This window comes from Aptenodytes patagonicus, unplaced genomic scaffold (assembly GCF_965638725.1).
Source record: "Aptenodytes patagonicus unplaced genomic scaffold, bAptPat1.pri.cur scaffold_443, whole genome shotgun sequence".
NCBI classification, from domain to species: Eukaryota; Metazoa; Chordata; class Aves; order Sphenisciformes; family Spheniscidae; genus Aptenodytes; species Aptenodytes patagonicus.
This window is the reverse complement of record NW_027472346.1, coordinates 1-17,535: the sequence shown is the minus strand read 5'-3', so window position 1 is coordinate 17,535 and position 17,535 is coordinate 1. Positions and strand designations below refer to the sequence as shown.

At 68.5% G+C, this 17,535-nt stretch overlaps 1 protein-coding gene across 1 annotated transcript in view; it reads right to left on the bottom strand.

Annotated features, from left to right (window-relative positions):
- LOC143173902 (ryanodine receptor 1-like) overlaps positions 1-17,463 on the bottom strand; it is a gene marked incomplete at both ends in the record, with an annotated part of 35,243 nt that extends 17,780 nt beyond the window's left edge. The window contains 23 exon segments of the mRNA XM_076364027.1: positions 659-771; positions 1,957-2,094; positions 3,386-3,445; positions 3,562-3,732; positions 4,694-4,708; positions 5,355-5,447; positions 5,600-5,687; positions 6,164-6,404; positions 7,028-7,342; positions 8,190-8,320; positions 9,114-9,195; positions 10,600-10,838; positions 11,404-11,464; positions 11,563-11,612; positions 12,652-12,773; positions 13,375-13,442; positions 14,031-14,146; positions 14,557-14,680; positions 14,910-14,985; positions 15,091-15,168; positions 15,719-15,859; positions 16,965-17,054; positions 17,385-17,463. Of these exon segments, the coding sequence (XP_076220142.1) occupies positions 659-771; positions 1,957-2,094; positions 3,386-3,445; positions 3,562-3,732; positions 4,694-4,708; positions 5,355-5,447; positions 5,600-5,687; positions 6,164-6,404; positions 7,028-7,342; positions 8,190-8,320; positions 9,114-9,195; positions 10,600-10,838; positions 11,404-11,464; positions 11,563-11,612; positions 12,652-12,773; positions 13,375-13,442; positions 14,031-14,146; positions 14,557-14,680; positions 14,910-14,985; positions 15,091-15,168; positions 15,719-15,859; positions 16,965-17,054; positions 17,385-17,463 (2,691 nt within the window).
- Between the last annotated feature and the right edge of the window lie 72 nt (positions 17,464-17,535).

Sequence of the window (17,535 nt, the reverse complement as noted above, 5' to 3'; positions counted from 1 at the left end):
TTCTCGGTTGCCCTTGGGGTTCCCAGTTACCCCCAGTTGCCCCCAGCACAGTCCTTGGTTGCCCTTGGGGTTCCCAGTTACCCCCAGTTGCCCCCAGAAGGGTTCTCGGTTGCCCTTGGGGTTCCCAGTTACCCCCAGTTGCCCCCAGCACAGTCCTTGGTTGCCCTTGGGGTTCCCAGTTACCCCCAGTTGCCCCCAGAAGGGTTCTTGGTTGCCCTTGGGGTTCCCAGTTACCCCCAGTTGCCCCCAGCACAGTCCTTGGTTGCCCTTGGGGGTTCCCAGTTGCCCCCAGGGGCTCCCAGAGGCTCTCGAGGGGTTCCCAGTTACCCCCAGTTGCCCCCAGAAGGGTTCTCGGTTGCCCTTGGGGTTCCCAGTTACCCCCAGTTGCCCCCAGAAGGGTTCCTGGTTCCCCTCGGGGGTTCCCAGTTGCTCCCAGCAGCTCCCACTTGCCCCCAGGAGCTCCCCAGTTGCCTCCACAAGGCTCTGGGACATTCCCAGTTGCCCCTAAGGGGTTCCTGGTTGCCCCAAGGGGCTTCCCAGTTGCCCCCAGAGGCTCCCCAGTGGTCCCAGTCACCCTCAGGGGGTCTCAGGGGGTTCAGAGCACCCCCCCACCCCTCCCGGCAGCTCCCAGTCCCTCCCAGTCCCCCCCAGTGCCCACCTGGGCAGGTTGTAGAGGGGCGTCATGCGGAAGCAGGCGACCACGGCGCGGCGGCGCTGCTTGGACAGCAGCTTGTGCCACACCGCCTTCTTGGACTTGTAGGGGTGCTCCGTCTGCGGGGTGGGGGGCGTCACCTGGGCACCCCGGGACCCCCCGGAGCGTCCCAGGGACCCCCAGAGCACCCCCGGAGCATCCCAGGGACCTCCCACACTGCCAGAGCATCCCAGGGACCCCCGGAGCATCCCAGGGACCCCCCCCCCACCCTCAGAGCATCCCAGGGACCCCCGGAGCATCCCAGGGACACCCCCCTACCCTCAGAGCATCCCAGGGACCCCCCACACCGCTGGAGCATCCCAGGGACCCCCAGGGCACCCCCAGAGCATCCCAGGGACACCCCCCCCCCCCCCCCAGAGCATCCCAGGGACCCCCGGAGCATCCCAGGGACCCCCCCCACCCTCAGAGCATCCCAGAGACCCCCGGAGCATCCCAGGGACCCCCCACACCCTCAGAGCATCCCAGGGACCCCCGGAGCATCCCAGGGACACCCCCTACCCTCAGAGCATCCCAGGGACCCCCCACACTGCTGGAGCATCCCAGGGACCCCCAGGGCACCCCCAGAGCATCCCAGGGACACCCCCCCTACCCTCAGAGCATCCCAGGGACCCCCGGAGCATCCCAGGGACCCCCCCCACCCTCAGAGCATCCCAGGGACCCCCCACACCGCTGGAGCATCCCAGGGACCCCCAGGGCACCCCCAGAGCATCCCAGGGACCCCCCCCCCCCCCAGAACATCCCAGGGACACCCGGAGCATCCCAGGGACCCCCCCCACCCTCAGAGCATCCCAGAGACCCCCGGAGCATCCCAGGGACCCCCCACACCCTCAGAGCATCCCAGGGACCCCCCACACCGCTGGAGCATCCCAGGGACCCCCAGGGCACCCCCAGAGCATCCCAGGCCCCCCCCCAGAGCGTCCCAAGGACCCACACACCCCCCCAGAGCATCCCAGGGACACCCCTACCCCCTGGAGCACACCATGGACCCCCCCAAGGCATCCCCAGAGCGTCCCAGGAACTCCCTTCACCCCCAGAGCGTCCCAGGAACCTCCCCATGGCCCCCCTGGAGCACACCATGCCCCCCCCCCAAGACTCTTGAGAACCCCAGGGAGCCCCCCAATGATCCCTGAAGTACCTTGGCACCCCCCCAGAGCCCCCCGAGACCCCCAGGACCCCGACCTGCTTGAGGCCGTGGGGCATGGCCAATATCCCCTGCACCCCAGGGCCCCCCCGGGCCCCCCGACCTGCTCCAGGTGGTAGAGCACGGCCGACACCTCCTGCACCCTCCGGACGATCTTCTCGGGGCTGTCGGAGTCCTCGGCCTTGCCGGCCATCTCGCGGTACAGGGCCATCTGCCACCGCATGGAGGAGTTGTTCTCGCACTGGGGACACAGGGGACACGGTGACCACGGGGACGTGGTGGGGCACGTGGGGACCACGGGGCCACAGGCACCGTGATGGCCACGGGGACGTGGTGGGGCACGTGGGGACCACGGGGCCACAGGCACCGTGATGACTACAGGGACGTGGTGGGGCACGTGGGGACCACGGGGCCACAGGCACCGTGATGACCATGGGGACGTGGTGGGGCATGTGGGGACCACGGGGCTACAGGCACCGTGATGGCCACGGGGACGTGGGGACCACAGGGGCCATGGCGGGGAAATGGGGACCACGGGGCCACAGGCACCATGATGACCACGGGGATGTGGTGGGGCACGTGGGGACCACGGGGCCACAGGCACCATGATGACCATGGGGACGTGGTGGGGCACGTGGGGACCATGGGGCTACGGGCACCGTGATGGCCACGGGGACGTGGGGACCACAGGGGCCATGGTGGGGAAATGGGGACCATGGGGCTACAGGCACCGTGATGACCATGGGGACGTGGTGGGGCACATGGGGACCATGGGGCCACAGGCACCGTGACGGCCACGGGGACGTGGTGGGGCACGTGGGGACCACAGGGCCACAGGCACCGTGATGGCCACGGGGATGTGGTGGGGCACGTGGGGACCACGGGGCCACAGGCACCATGATGACCATGGGGACGTGGTGGGGCATGTGGGGACCACGGGGCTACAGGCACCGTGATGGCCACGGGGACGTGGTGGGGCGCGTGGGGACCACGGGGCCACAAGCACCGTGATGGCCATGGGGGGACATGGGGACCACGGGGCTACAGGCACCGTGATGGCCACGGGGACGTGGTGGGGCGCGTGGGGACCACGGGGCCACAAGCACCGTGATGGCCATGGGGGGACATGGGGACCACGGGGCTACGGGCACCATGATGACCACGGGGACATGGTGGGGCACGTGGGGACCACGGGGCTACAGGCACCATGATGGCCATGGGGGGACATGGGGACCATGGGGCTACAGGCACCATGATGACCATAGGGACATGCTGGGGCACATGGAGACCACAGGGACACAGCAGGGCACATGGGGACCATGGGGACACAGGCACCACGGGGACCATGAGGACACAGTGGGGACCATGAGGACCATAGGGCTACAGGCACCATGATGACCATGGGGACATGGGGACCACAGGGGCCACGGAGACACGGTGGGGCACATGGGGACCGTGGGGATAACAGGCACCATGAGGACATGGGGACCACGGGGATGTGGGGGGGACACGGTGGGGACAGGCCACCTCACCTTGCCCTGCAGGTGCAGGTTGTTGTTGAGGTACTCCCGCACCTCCTCGTCCGTGTCCTTCTGCAGGGGGGGGGACACACGCAGGACAGGGCCACGTCAGGGGCTGTCCCCACCCCGGGGGCTGTCCCCAGTCCCAGGGGCTGTCCCCAACCCCACCGCCCCCCCCCCCCACCCACCAGGGCGTAGCGGCCCTTGGCCATGTTGATGAGTTCCTGGTCGGTGGGTGAGCACATGTTGAGGCCGATGGGCAGCATCTTCTTCAGGGTGGCGACGATGAGGGAGGTGTGGATGGAGTACCGGTCCCCTCGGCGCTTCTTCTTCGTCCGCTCCTGCTCCGAGCCACACCCCTGCGGGGACAGGGACGGGGGCGTCAGGGCCACCCCCCCAGGCCAGGGGTATGGGGGTGTCGGGGACAGGACCCTGCTGTCACAGGGACGGGGACATCAGCGGCAGGACCACACACCCCCCCCCCACGCCGTAAGGATGAGGGACATCAGCACCAGGACCCCCGTGCCGCAGGGACGGGGACATCAGTGTTGGGACCCCCGTGCCACAGGGATGGGGACATCAGTGTCCCCCATAAGGATGGGGTCATCAGTGTTGGGACCCCCGTGCCGCAGGGACGGGGACATCAGTGTTGGGACCCCCGTGCCACAGGGATGGGGACATCAGTGTCCCCCATAAGGACGGAGACATCAGTGTTGGGACCCCCCCCGTGCCACAGGGACGGGGGACATCAGCACCAGGACCCCTGTGCCACGGTGCCACCTCAGGGCCAGGGCCCCTTGTACCACAGGGACTGGGGACATCAGGGACTGGGGACATCAGGGCCAGGACCCCAGTGCCACACAGCTCCAGAGGTCCCAGATGTGGGCCTGGGGGGCAGGACCCCAGGATGCCCTTGGGGGGGGTCCCAGCTGTGGTGGCCCCACAGAGCAGGACCCTGGAGGGGTCCAGGGGGGTCCCAGCCGTGGTGGCCCCACAGAGCAGGACCCTGGAGGGGTCCAGGGGGGTCCCAGCCGTGGTGGCCCCGCAGAGCAGGACCCTGGAGGGGTCCAGGGGGGTCCCAGCCGTGGTGGCCCCGCAGAGCAGGACCCTGGAGGGGTCCAGGGGGGTCCCAGCCGTGGTGGCCCCGCAGAGCAGGACCCTGGAGGGGTCCAGGGGGGTCCCAGCCGTGGTGGCCCCGCAGAGCAGGACCCTGGAGGGGTCCAGGGGGGTCCCAACCGTGGTGGCCCCGAGGAGCAGGACCCCAGGGTGGGGGCCGGGGGTCCCTGGGGCCCCCTCCCCGCGCAGCGTGGCCCCGCTAACCTGGCCGTCTCCGGACTAGGTGCCAGCACCCGCAGCCAAGGGCAGGAGAGAAGAGACAGCGTTAGGTCCCCGTCCCCGTGTCCCTGGGGGCGGACGCGGGGGGGCTTGGGGGCCCGGGTGGATGGGGAGGGACGGGGACCCCTGGGAGAAGGGGGGTTGGGGGGCAGCAGGGGGGGTTGGGGGGCAGCAGGTGGAGCAGGAGGGATGGAGATGCCTGAGTTTGGGGGGGATTGGGGGGGCTGAGGGTACCAGATAGACTGGGGGAGGTTGGGGGTACCAGGTGGGTTGGGAGGGATGGAGATGCCAGGGTTTGGGGGGGGGCTTTGGGGGGGAGTTGGGGGTCCCAGGTGGGTTTGGGGGTGGTTTGAGGGTACCGGGTCAGTTGGGAGGGATGGAGACGCCCGGGCTTGGGTGGGTTTGGGGGTACCAGGTGGGTTTTGGGGTGTTTTAGGGGTACCAGGGGTGCCGGGGGTACCAGGGAGGTTGGGAGGGATGCACAAGCTGGGGATTGGGGGTACCAGGCAGACTTGGGGAGGGATGGACACCCCCCATCCATGGGACTGGGGTGCCAGGCGGGCGGGGGGTGCAGGATGAGGGGGTCTGGGGGTGGCAGGCAGGAGGTCGGGGCGCAGCCGGGGGGATGCGTTCCCCCCCCCCACACCTTGGCCATCTTGCTCTTGCTGTCGGCGGTGAGGAAGGACATGTTGTTGATCTCATTCTGCACCACGAAGTTCTGCTCCTCACGCTTGAAGTTCTGCCGGGGGGGGGGGACGACACACACTCAGGGCTGAGCGACCCCCGGCCTGGGACCCGCCACCGGGTCCCCTGTACCCCCCAACCCCCAGCCCCTCCATGCACCACTGTCCCCCGTGTCCCCCCCCCGTGTCCCCAGTGCCCCCTGCTCACGTGGGACTTGGACCAGTAGATGAAGACCTCCCCGACCATGCGGAACAGCTCCTCCGCGTCCTCGTTGGGCTCCGTCAGCCACTTGGCCCTGCCGGTCCCGTGGCCACCATCAGTGGGTCGCCGTGGCCACCATCAGGGGATGTCCATGGCCACCATCAGTGGGTCCCCATGGCCACCATCAGGGGATGCCCGTGGCCACCATCAGTGGGTCCCCATGGCCACCATCAGTGGGTCGCCGTGGCCACCATCAGGGGATGTCCATGGCCACCATCAGTGGGTCCCCATGGCCACCATCAGTGGGTCCCCAGGGTCACCATCAGGGGATGTCCATGGCCACCATCAGTGGGTCCCCATGGCCATCATCAATGGGTCCCCGTGGCCACCATCAGGGGATGTCCATGGCCACCATCAGTGGGTCCCCGTGGCCACCATCAGGGGATGTCCACGCCCCCCAGTTTTGCCCCACGCCTTCTCCTTGGCTCCGCCATGGGTGGACCATGGTTCCCAAGGGATGCTCCTCGGCATCCTCGTGTCCCCACGGCCACGTCCCCCGTCCCCCCTCACCGGCTGTTGTCCACGTAGCGGATGAGCAGGGGGTAGAGCGCATAGAGGTCGCGGCAGAGGACGGAGAACTCGTCGCGGATGAGCAGCTCGGCGTCCTCCCCCTCCGTCTTGGCCTCCATGCGGAGCTGCTCCTCCTCGGCCACCACCTTGCCCGCCCGCTTCTTCAGCTTCTCCATGGTGGGGATGAAGTGGGAGCGCAGCAGCTCCGGCTTCGCCTTGCTGACGATGGGCTGGGCGAACACTGCGGGGACGGGGGGGCTGCAGCCGGGGGGATGCACCGGGGGACACCTGCACCTCCTCGGGACCACCCATGGCCACCAGCACCATCCCGGGACCCACCCGTGGCCACCAGCGCCATCCCTGATACCTTCCCAGGGCCACCAGCACCTCCCTGGGACCACCCATGGCCACCAGCACCATCCTGGGACCCACCAAGAGCCACCAGCACCTCTCCGGGACCACCCAGGGCCACCAGCATCATCTGTGGGATCACCCAGGGCCACCACTACCATCCCAGGACCCACCCATGGACACCAGCACCATCCCGGGACGCACCTTGGGCCACCAGCACCTCCCTGGGACCACCCATGGCCACCAGCACCATCCCTGAGACCACCCATGGCCACCAGCACTATCCTGGGACCCACCAAGAGCCACCAGCACCTCTCCGGGACCACCCAGGGCCACCAGCATCATCTGTGGGATCACCCAGGGCCACCACTACCATCTTTGGGACCTGCCCAGGGCCACCAGCACCGTCCCAAGACCCAGCCAGGGCCACCGGCATCTCCTTGGGACCTACCCAGGGGCCACCGACATCACCCCTGGGACCTGCCCAGGGCCACCAGCCCCATCCTCGCCCACCTGCCAGGCGCTTCATCCAGGAGGCCTCGTCGATGCCCAGGTTGTTGACCACGATGCGGAGGATGTTGCCCAGGAGGGCGTTGAGGTGCTGGCCGGTGACGGCGGTGGCCCAGGGTCCCTGGGGCAGGGTGTCGGGGCCGCGCTCCCACCATCGGGGCAGGTAGTTGCAGAGCATGGGGAGGGTGACCTCGATGACGTGGGGCATCTCGGTGTAGCGGGCCCCCGACTCCGCCAGCCCCCCGATGTCCCGCATCAGCCGCTCCAGGTCGGGGATGTCGGGGCACATTTCCTCCACCCGGCTGGGGAGCCCCAGGACTGCGGGGACAGGGGGATGGCACCGGGCAGGGGGGCACCCCACGGCGAGGGGGGGCACCCCACGGCAAGGGGGGGCACCCCACGGCGAGGGGATGGGGGGACCCCAAAGCAGGTAGAACTAGGGGGGGAGGGGACGACGGGCAGTGGGGATGTGGCGGTGCCCCAAAGGTGGGGGGGGGCGAGTGAGGGGTCTTGGGGACAAGGGGGTGTCCCAGTGTTGGGGTGCATCAGGGTACCCTGAAGGTGGGGAGATTTGGGGGTGTCGGTGCCCCGGAGCTGGTGGGGACACGTGAGAGGGACGTCAGAGACGTGGGGGGACCCCAAAATGGGGACACGTGAGAGGGACGTCGGAGACGTGGGGGGACCCCAAAATGGGGACACGTGAGAGGGACGTCGGAGACGTGGGGGGACCCCAAAATGGGGACAAGTGAGAGGGACGTCGGAGACGTGGGGGGACCCCAAAATAGGGACAAGTGAGAAGGAAGTCGGAGACGTGGGGGGACCCCAAAATGGGGACACGTGAGAGGGACGTTGGAGATGTGGGGGTGCCCCAAACCCAGGGCCATTGGGGGGCATCAGGGTACCCCAAAGGTGGAGGTAAGAGGGACCATGGGGCACCCTAAAGCTGGAGCAATTTGGGGGGGGGGGGGCACTGGGGGTGCCCCAAAACTGGGGACACGTGAGAGGCACCGGGAATGGGGGGGAGGGGGGTGCCCCGAAACGGGGCCGGGGGCAAACGGGGCTCGTCCTGGAGGGTTGTGTGATGGGATGGGGGGGGGGGGGGGGACACGACGACGACAGGCGGGGGGGGGGGACGCGGGGGGACGCCGGGCGCTGCCCCACTCACTGGCCCGCTCGCGGGGGGACTTGGTGCTGTAGACGGAGCAGGGGTTGAACTCGTTGAGCTGCGGCTCCAGGAAGGCCACGGGCATGGCGGCGGCCAGGCGGGCCAGGCACTCCCCCAGCGCCGGGCGCTGCCTGCGGACAGAGGGGCGCGGGCTCACCCCCACCCCGCGGCACCCCGCGGGCCACCCCACGGGCGCGGGCACCCCGCGGGCGCGGGCACCCCACAGGCGTCCCATGGTCTGCAGGGAGTGGGGTGCCAGATCCACGGGCACCCCACGGGCCACCCCATGGGCACCCCAGATCTACAGGCACCCCACAGGCCACCCCATGGGCACCCCAGATCCACGGGCACCCTATGGGAACAGGTACCCCGGGGCCACGCCATGGGCACCCCAGATCTATGGGCACCCCAGGTCTACAGGCACCCCATGGGCACCCCAGATCCACGGGCACCCCACGGGCATGGGCACCCCACAGGCGTCCCATGGTCTGCAGGGAGTGGGGTGCCAGATCCACGGGCACCCCACAGGCCACCCCATGGGCACCCCAGATCTACAGGCACCCCACAGGCCACCCCATGGGCACCCCAGATCCACGGGCACCCCATAGGCATAGGTACCCTGGGGCCACCTCATGGGCACCCCAGATCTACTGGCACCCCAGATCTACAGGCACCCCACGGGCCACCCCATGGGCATAGGTACCCCAGGGCCACCCCATGGGCACCCCAAATCCTCGGGCACCCCACAGGAACAGGTACCCCGGGGCCACCCCAGAGCTGTGGGTCCCCCGTGGGCACAGGCATCCCCAAGCCACGGGCACCCCAGGGGACACGGGCACCCCACGGCCACGGGCGCCCCGCAAGCACCCCCAGCTCTGCAGGCAGAGGGGTTTGGGGGGACGCGGCCCCCCCCCGGCCCCCCACCTCTCCACGTAGGGGTTCCTGGTGGTGCCCAGCGAGTAGATGCTGCACAGGATGCGGTAGCAGGAGACCTGGACGTCATCGACTGCGGGGACGGGGGACGGTCAGGGCTGCGGTGTCCCCGACACCCGAGGGGGGGGGTCCCTGCACCCCCAAACTGCCCCAGCACCCCCAGCCGGCCCCGGCCCCACCACGCCCCTTGTCCCCAAAGCGTCCCCTGGTCCCCAGAGTCTCCCATCTCCCAAGCGTCCCCCATCCCTGCCACCTTCCCATCAACGTCCTGTCCCCAAAATGTCCCCCTGTCCCCGTATCCCCTGTCCCTGCTGAGCCCCCATCCCAATGTCTCCCTATGTCCCCTGTCCCAAACGTGTCCCCAACGTGTCCCCAATGTCTCTTTGTGTCCCGTATCCCTCCCGAGCCCCCCGTCCCCAACATGTCCCCAGTGTGTCCCCATGTCCTCTGTCCCTGCTGAGCCCCCATCCCCAATGTCTCCCTATGTCCCCTGTCCCCAATGTGTCCCCAGTGTGTCCCCATGTCCCACATCCCTCCCGAGCCCCATCCCCAACATGTCCCCAATGTGTCCCCATGTCCCCTGTCCCTGTTGAGCCTCCTGTCCCCAACATGTCCCCAGTGTGTCCCCATGTCCCGCATCCCTGCTGAGCCCCCTGTCCCCAACATGTCCCCAACGTGTCCCCAGTGTGACCCCATGTCCCGCATCCCTCCCGAGCCCCATCCCCAACATGTCCCCAATGTGTCCCCATGTCCCCTGTCCCTGTTGAGCCTCCTGTCCCCAACATGTCCCCAGTGTGTCCCCATGTCCCGCATCCCTGCTGAGCCCCCTGTCCCCAACATGTCCCCAACGTGTCCCCAGTGTGACCCCATGTCCCGCATCCCTCCCGAGCCCCATCCCCAACATGTCCCCAATGTGTCCCCATGTCCCCTGTCCCTGTTGAGCCTCCTGTCCCCAACATGTCCCCAGTGTGTCCCCACGTCCCGCATCCCTGCTGAGCCCCCTGTCCCCAACATGTCCCCAACGTGTCCCCAGTGTGACCCCATGTCCCGCATCCCCCCCGAGCCCCCCATCCCCAACATGTCCCCAATGTGTCCCCATGTCCCCTGTCCCTGTTGAGCCTCCTGTCCCCAACATGTCCCCAGTGTGTCCCCATGTCCCGCATCCCTGCTGAGCCCCCTGTCCCCAACATGTCCCCAACGTGTCCCCAGTGTGTCCCCACGTCCCGCATCCCTGCTGAGCCCCCTGTCCCCAACATGTCCCCAACGTGTCCCCAGTGTGACCCCATGTCTCGCATCCCTCCCAAGCCCCCCGTCCCCAACATGTCCCCAGTGTGTCCCCACATCCCGCATCCCTGCTGAGCCCCCGTCCCCAACATGTCCCCAACGTGTCCCCAGTGTGTCCCCATGTCCCGCATCCCTGCTGAGCCCCCTGTCCCCAACATGTCCCCAGTGTGTCCCCCTGTCCCCGCCGGCTCACGGATGACGTCGTCCCCGAAGTGATGCTGCGCCACGTGCTCGAAGAGGGAGGTGAGGACGGGCAGGAGGGCCACCGTGGTGTAGTTGATGTTCTGGGCCACCCCCTTCACCTGGGTGCGGCTCTGCGTCACCTTCCCCAGCTTGAGGTTCTCCACCATCTTCTCGATGTCCTCGGAGGCGCTCTCGAAGAAGGACCGCAGCCCCGCCTTGACGATCTCGGGGCCCGACTTCATCACCGTCCTGGGCGGGGGGCACTCAGCGCCGGCACGGCCACCACCCCGGGGACACGGGGCACGGCCACCGCACCGGGGACACACGTGGGCAGCAGTGGGGACACGGGGCACGGCCACTGCCCCAGCGACACATGCGGGCAGTGTTGGGGACACAGGGCACGGCCACCACCCTGGCAGCATCGGGGACAGGGGACCATGGGGATGAGGGCGGCGCTGGGGTGGCATCGGACACCTTGGGGACGGGGATGGCATTGGGGCACTGCGGGGACAGGGATGGCATCGGGGCAGCATCGGACACCTTGGGGACATGGCATCAGGGTGGCACCGGGACACTGCAGAGACGGGGGGACCATGGGGACAGGGATGGCATCAGGGGAGCACTGGGACACTGCGGGGACAGGGGTGGTGGCACCGGGACACCGTGGAGACCGTGGGGACAAGGACAGCGCCGTGGTGGCACCGGGACCCCGTGAGGACGGTGGGGACAAGGACAGCGCCGTGGTGGCACCGGGACCCCGTGAGGACGGTGGGGACAAGGACAGCGCTGTGGTGGCACCGGGACCCCGTCCCACCTGGCGTCCAGGGAGCGGGCGAGGATGTGCAGGCAGTTCACCACGGCCGGCGCGTCGGTCCCTGGGGACGGGGACAGGGACGGGGGGGGTCAGGTGCCACCGGGGCACCACCCCCCCCCGCTCCCCCCGCCGTGGGGGTCCCCGGCCATGTCCCCTTACCGAAGAGCGAGACGCGGTGGCGGACAAGCGCGGCCAGCTTGCAGAAGAGGCTGATGGGGGACGGGGGTTCAGAGGGGGATCCCCAAGACCCCCAAGTGAGGGGACAGCACAGACCCCAAGTCCCCTCGGCCAGGGGACGGGGTGCGGGGGGACCCCCTGAACCCCCCTGAGAGAGCAGGGGGTGGCATGGGGCATCCCCATTGCCCGAGGGTCCGGGTGGGGGGTCCAGGCACCCCATGACCGGGGGTCTGGGGGTCCAGGGGTCCGGGTGCCCCGTGACTGGGGGTCCGGGGATCCATGTGTCCCGTGTCTGGGGGTCCGGACACCCTGTGACCAGGGGTCTGGAGATCCGGGGGTCCGGGCACCCCGTGACCAGGGATCCAGGGATCCTGGCGCCCCATGTCCAGGGGTCTGGGGGTCTGGGCGCCCCATGTCCAGGGGTCTGGGGGTCCGGGCGCCCCATGACTGGGGGTCTGGGGATCCGGGCACCCTGTGTCCAGGGGTCTGGAGGTCCAGGGGTCTGGGCGCGCCATGACCGGGGGTCTGGGGGTCCAGGCGCCCCGTGACCAGGGGTCTGGGGATCCATGTGCCCTGTGTCCAGGAGTCTGGGGGGTCCGGGCGCCCCGTGACCAGGGGTCTGGGGATCCTGGCGCCCCGTGTCCAGGGGTCTGGGGGTCTGGGTGCCACATGACTGGGGGTCTGGGGATCCGGGTGCCCCATGTCCAGGGGTCTGGGGGTCCAGGCGCCCCGTGACCGGGGGTTTGGGTGCCACATGACTGAGGGTCTGGGGATCTGGGCGCCCCATGTCCAGGGGTCTGGGGGTCTGGGCACCCAGTGACCGGGGGTCCGGAGATCCGGCGGGCCCCGTGACCAGGGGTCCGGGGATCCATGTGCCCCGTGTCCAGGGGTCTGGGGGTCTGGGCACCCAGTGACCGGGGGTCCGGAGGTCCGGGCGCCCCGTGTCCAGGGGTCTGGGGATCTGGGCGCCCCATGTCCAGGGGTCTGGGGGTCTGGGCGCCCCATGTCCAGGGGTCTGGGGGTCCGGGCGCCCCGTGACCGGGGGTCTGGGGGTCCGGGGGTGCCCCCCACCTGGTGATCATCTCCTTCTCCTTGTTGGAGGCGTGCCCGCCGCTGCCCAGCACCTTGGCCGGGGTGGAGAGGAAGTAGAGGCAGTGGTTGTGGAAGTACTGGTTGATGAGGGGCAGCAGGATCTGGGGGGGACCGGGGTGGGGGGGTCAGGGGAGGGGGGCGCCCCCCCGTAAGGAACGCTCTGGCACCCCCGAACACCCTGTAAGGGACCCCAAACACCTGCATACCCCCCAAATACCGCGTAGGGGGCCCCCAGGACCCTTTAAGGGGACCCCGAGCACCCGCACATCATATGCACCCCACAGAGAGCCCGAACACCCTACAGGGGACCCCAAATACCCCACAGAGACCCCAAACACCCTATAGGGGACTCCAAACAAACCATGGGGACCCCAAATACCCATAGAGACCCCCAAACACCCTATAGGGGACTCCAAACAAACCATGGGGACCCCAAATACCCATAGAGACCCCCAAACACCCTATAGGGGACTCCAAACAAACCATGGGGACCCCAAATACCCATAGAGACCCCCAAACACCTTATAGGGGACCCCAAACAGCCCATGGGGACCCCCAAACAGCCCATTGCCTGTCTCCCTGGGGTGGGGTGGGGCTGATGGGGTGCCTGTGCTAAAGCCACCCTGTCCCCTTCCCCACACCTGGGTCCCCCCATTTTGGGGGTGTTGTCCCGTCCCCCCCCCACTTTGGGGTCCCTCTGACCTTGGCGAAGAACTTGATCTCCTGCTCGTGGGGGGATTTCTCCACCCGCCCGCTGCTCACCACCGCCTCTGGGGGGGGGGGGGCAGGCAGTTGGGGGGGGCGCACGGGGACAAGCAGTCGGGGGGGTCCCAGGGAACCCCGAGGGGTCTGGGGCAGTGCTGGGGGGGGCGGTCCAGGGCTTGCAGGGGCACTTGGGGGGGGGTCTCAAGGAGTTCAAGGGGGTCTTAAAGAGGTCCAAGGGGGTCTCAAGAGGTTCACGGGGGTCTCAAGGGGTCCAAGGGGGACTCAAGGCATTCAAGGGGAACTCAAGGGGTCCAAGGGGGACTCAAGGGGTTCAAGGGGAACTCAAGGGGTTCAAGGGGGTCCTTCAAGAGGTCCAAGGGGGCTCAAGAGGTTCAAGGAGGTCTCAAGAGATTCAAGGGGGTCCTTCAGGAGGTCCAAGGGGGTCTCAAGGGGGTCCAAGGAGGGGGGGGGCTCAAGGGGTCCAAGGGGGGGGCCCTCAAGGAGTTCAAGGGGGTCCTTCAAGAGGTCCAAGGGGATCTCAAGGGGTCCAAGGGATTCAAGGGAGCACCAGAAAGGTCCGAGGAGGATCTGGGGGGGTCCCAAGGGATGGGGGGGGGGTCCCAAGGGGTTTGGAGGGGGTCCCGGGGCCGTACCCAGGTGGGCGATGAACTCCTGGGAGATGTCCATCCACTTGAGCAGCTGCTGCAGGAAGCCGTAGGCGAAGCGCTTCTCGATGGAGGAGGTGTCCAGCTCCATGTCCTTCAGCCCCCTGCAGCGGGGGGTCCGGGGGGGCCCCACGCCCTCAACTCCCCATCCTTCCCCCCCTGCCCCACCCCAACCGGGGGGGGGGGGGGGGCAGCAGCGCACCCCCAGACCCCCCACATCCCCCACCCCAAAACCCCATCCACATGCCTGCACCCCAAACCTCGCCGTCTGCCCCCCCCCGACCCCAGACCCCCATCTCCGGCGGGGGCTGCGGACCCCAACCCTGCTGCCCCCCCCCCCCCCCAAATCCCCCTCCCAGCACCCTCCAACCCCCCCAAACCCCCCTCTCCCCTGCACCCACCCCTACCAAGACCACCCAAGATCCCTCGTCCCCAGACGCCCTGCACTCCCCCAGACCCCCTGCGCCCCCCAGGATGCCTGGGGGTCCCCCAGCCCCCCCAGCCCCCCACCCACCGGGTGACGGCGTAGCCGTTGAGCTGCAGGAACTTGAGGAGCTCCTGCGCCTTCTCGCGGTCCCGCGCCTTCTCCTTGGCCGTCAGCGTGTCGTAGGGCACGAGCAGGGGGTGCGAGCCCCCCCCTGGCACCCCCCACCCCCCCCGTCAGCACCCAGGGGTGGCGGGGGGGGCAGCACCCACGGGGGATGCGGTGGGGGGGGGCAGGACAATCCCTTGGTGAGGGGTGGCAGCACCCCACGGGCGTGCATCCACTTGGGGGGCAGCAGGGTTGCAGGGGTGCCCGTGGGGGGGGGGGGGGGGATGGGACATGGGGGCGCCCATGGCGGGGGGGACACACGTGGGGGTGCTCACCCTTGGCCTCCAGCTCCTGCTTCTTCTTGCGTCCCCAGGTGTTGTGGTAGTTCTCGGCCAGCTGCTCCGCCATGGCCTGGGGGACACGGCGAGGTGGGGGGGGGGACACACGACACACGGTCCGAGCCGGGGGGGTCGGGGGGGGGGGGACACACGGCACGGGGTGGGGGGACACACTCACCTGCAGCTCCCGGGACAGCGTCACCCCCGACAGGTCGACGGGCTGGGGGCTGTAGCCGTGGCTGGGGTCGTAGGTGGCCTGGGGGGGGGGGGCGGTCAGGACAGCGTAAGGGGGACCATGGGGAGGGGGCAACGCCATGGACCCCCAGGTGATTGGGGTGCTCCTTCACCACCCCGTGGGCCCCCAGGTGATTGGGGTGCTCCTTCACCACCCCGTGGACCCCATGGACCCCCAGGTGATTGGGGTGCTCCCTCACCACCCCATGGACCTCATGGACCCCCAGGTGATTGGGGTGCTCCTTCACCACCCCATGGACCTCATTGACTCCCAGGTGATTGGGGTGCTCCCTCACCACCCCATGGACTCCCAGGTGATTGGGGTGCTCCCTCACCACCCCATGGACCTCATGGACCCCCAGGTGATTGGGGTGCTCCCTCACCACCCCGTGGACCCCCAGGTGATTGGGGTGCTCCTCCACCACCCCGTGGACCCCCAGGTGATTGGGGTGCTCCTCCACCACCCTGTGGACCTTATGGACCCCCAGGTGATTGGGGTGCTCCTTCACCACCCCATGGACCTCATTGACTCCCAGGGGTTCTCGGGGGGGACCCAGGCATCCGGGCCCCACCTGGGCAGACTGGGAGATCTTGCGGGTCTTCTTCTTCTCCACCTTGTCCTCCTCGCCCTCACGGGCCTTCTCCACCATCCACTCCCAGGCCAGCATGGCCTTCAGGGACTCCTTGATGGGCCACCGGTAGATCTCCTTGTCCTGGGGGGGGCAGACGTGGGGCTTGCGGGGTGCCCTTGGGTGCCCCCCAGCATGGCCCCTCAGCTGGGAGGCCGAGGAGGGTCGGCGGGTCTAGATGGGGCTGGGGCGTCTGGACAGAGCCAGGAAGTCAAATGGGGTTTTGGGGGGGTCCAGAGAGAGTTGAGGGGTCTGGATGGGGTTGGGGTGGTCCAGATGAGGTTAGAGGATTGGGATTGGGCTGGGGCGGGGGGCAGATTGGGTTGGGGGGATCTGGATGAGGTTGAGGAGGATGGACGGGGTTGGGGGATCTTGATGAGGTTGAGGAGGATGGACGGGGTTGGGGGATCTGGATGAGGTTGAGGAGGATGGACGGGGTTGGGGGATCTCGATGAGGTTGAGGAGGATGGACGGGGTTGGGGGATCTCAATGAGGTTGAGAGGGATGGATGGGGTTGGGGGATCTCGATGAGGTTGAGGAGGATGGACGGGGTTGGGGGATCTCGAGGTTGAGGAGGATGGACGGGGTTGGGGGATCTCGAGGTTGAGGAGGATGGACGGGGTTGGGGGATCTGGACGAGGTTGAGAGGGATGGACGGGGTTGGGGGATCTGGATGAGGTTGAGGGGGATGGATGGGGTTGGGGGATCTCGATGAGGTTGAGGGGGATGGACGGGGTTGGGCGATCTCGATGAGGTTGAGGAGGATGGACGGGGTTGGGGGATCTTGATGAGGTTGAGGAGGATGGACGGGGTTGGGGGATCTGGATGAGGTTGAGGGGGATGGATGGGGTTGGGGGATCTGGATGAGGTTGAGGGGGATGGATGGGGTTGGGGGATCTGGATGAGGTTGAGGGGGATGGATGGGGTTGGGGGATCTCGATGAGGTTGAGGGGGATGGACGGGGTTGGGGATCTGGATGAGGTTGAGGAGGATGGACGGGGTTGGGGGATCTTGATGAGGTTGAGGAGGATGGACGGGGTTGGGGGATCTGGATGAGGTTGAGGAGGATGGATGGGGTTGGGGGATCTCGATGAGGTTGAGGAGGATGGACGGGGTTGGGGGATCTGGGCAAGGTTGGGGGTGCCCAGCTGGGGCTGGGGGGGGTCCCAGCGGGGGACACACACGGTACCTTCTCAGAGAAGGTCTTGTAGGGTCGCAGCATGGGGTGGGTCTTGGCTTCTTCATCCACCGTCTCCCCGAAGGACCAGTTGTTCTGGATCTGCCGGGGGACGGGAACGTCACGGGGGGCGCTGGGACATCGGAGGGGGCTGACATGCAAGGGCGGGGGGGTCCAGGATGGTCAGAGGAGCAGGAAGACCTTGGGGTGGGGGTCCCAGGGGTGCGGTGGGGTCATGCAGGTTCAGGCGGGGACCAGGAGGGGCAAAGGCGGGGGGGGGGGGTCCTGGGGGGGATCATGCAGGTGCACGGGAGGCTGGGAGGGTCCTGGGGGGACCATGGGGGTCCGGGGGGGGGGGGGGGGGGGCAGGGAGGCCAGGGAGGTCCTGGGGGGTGTCCCGCAGGTGCTGGGGGGGGCTGGGGGGGTCCCCACCTTGTCGAAAGCCCACTTCTCGTGGGTGTACTCCGCGTACTTGTTGATGAAGCCGTCCAGCTTCTCGGGGATGATGACGCTGGGGGGGGGTGGGACACAGGGGGGGGGGTCGGTCAGGACGTGACCGAGCCAGGGCAGGGCTATTGGGGTG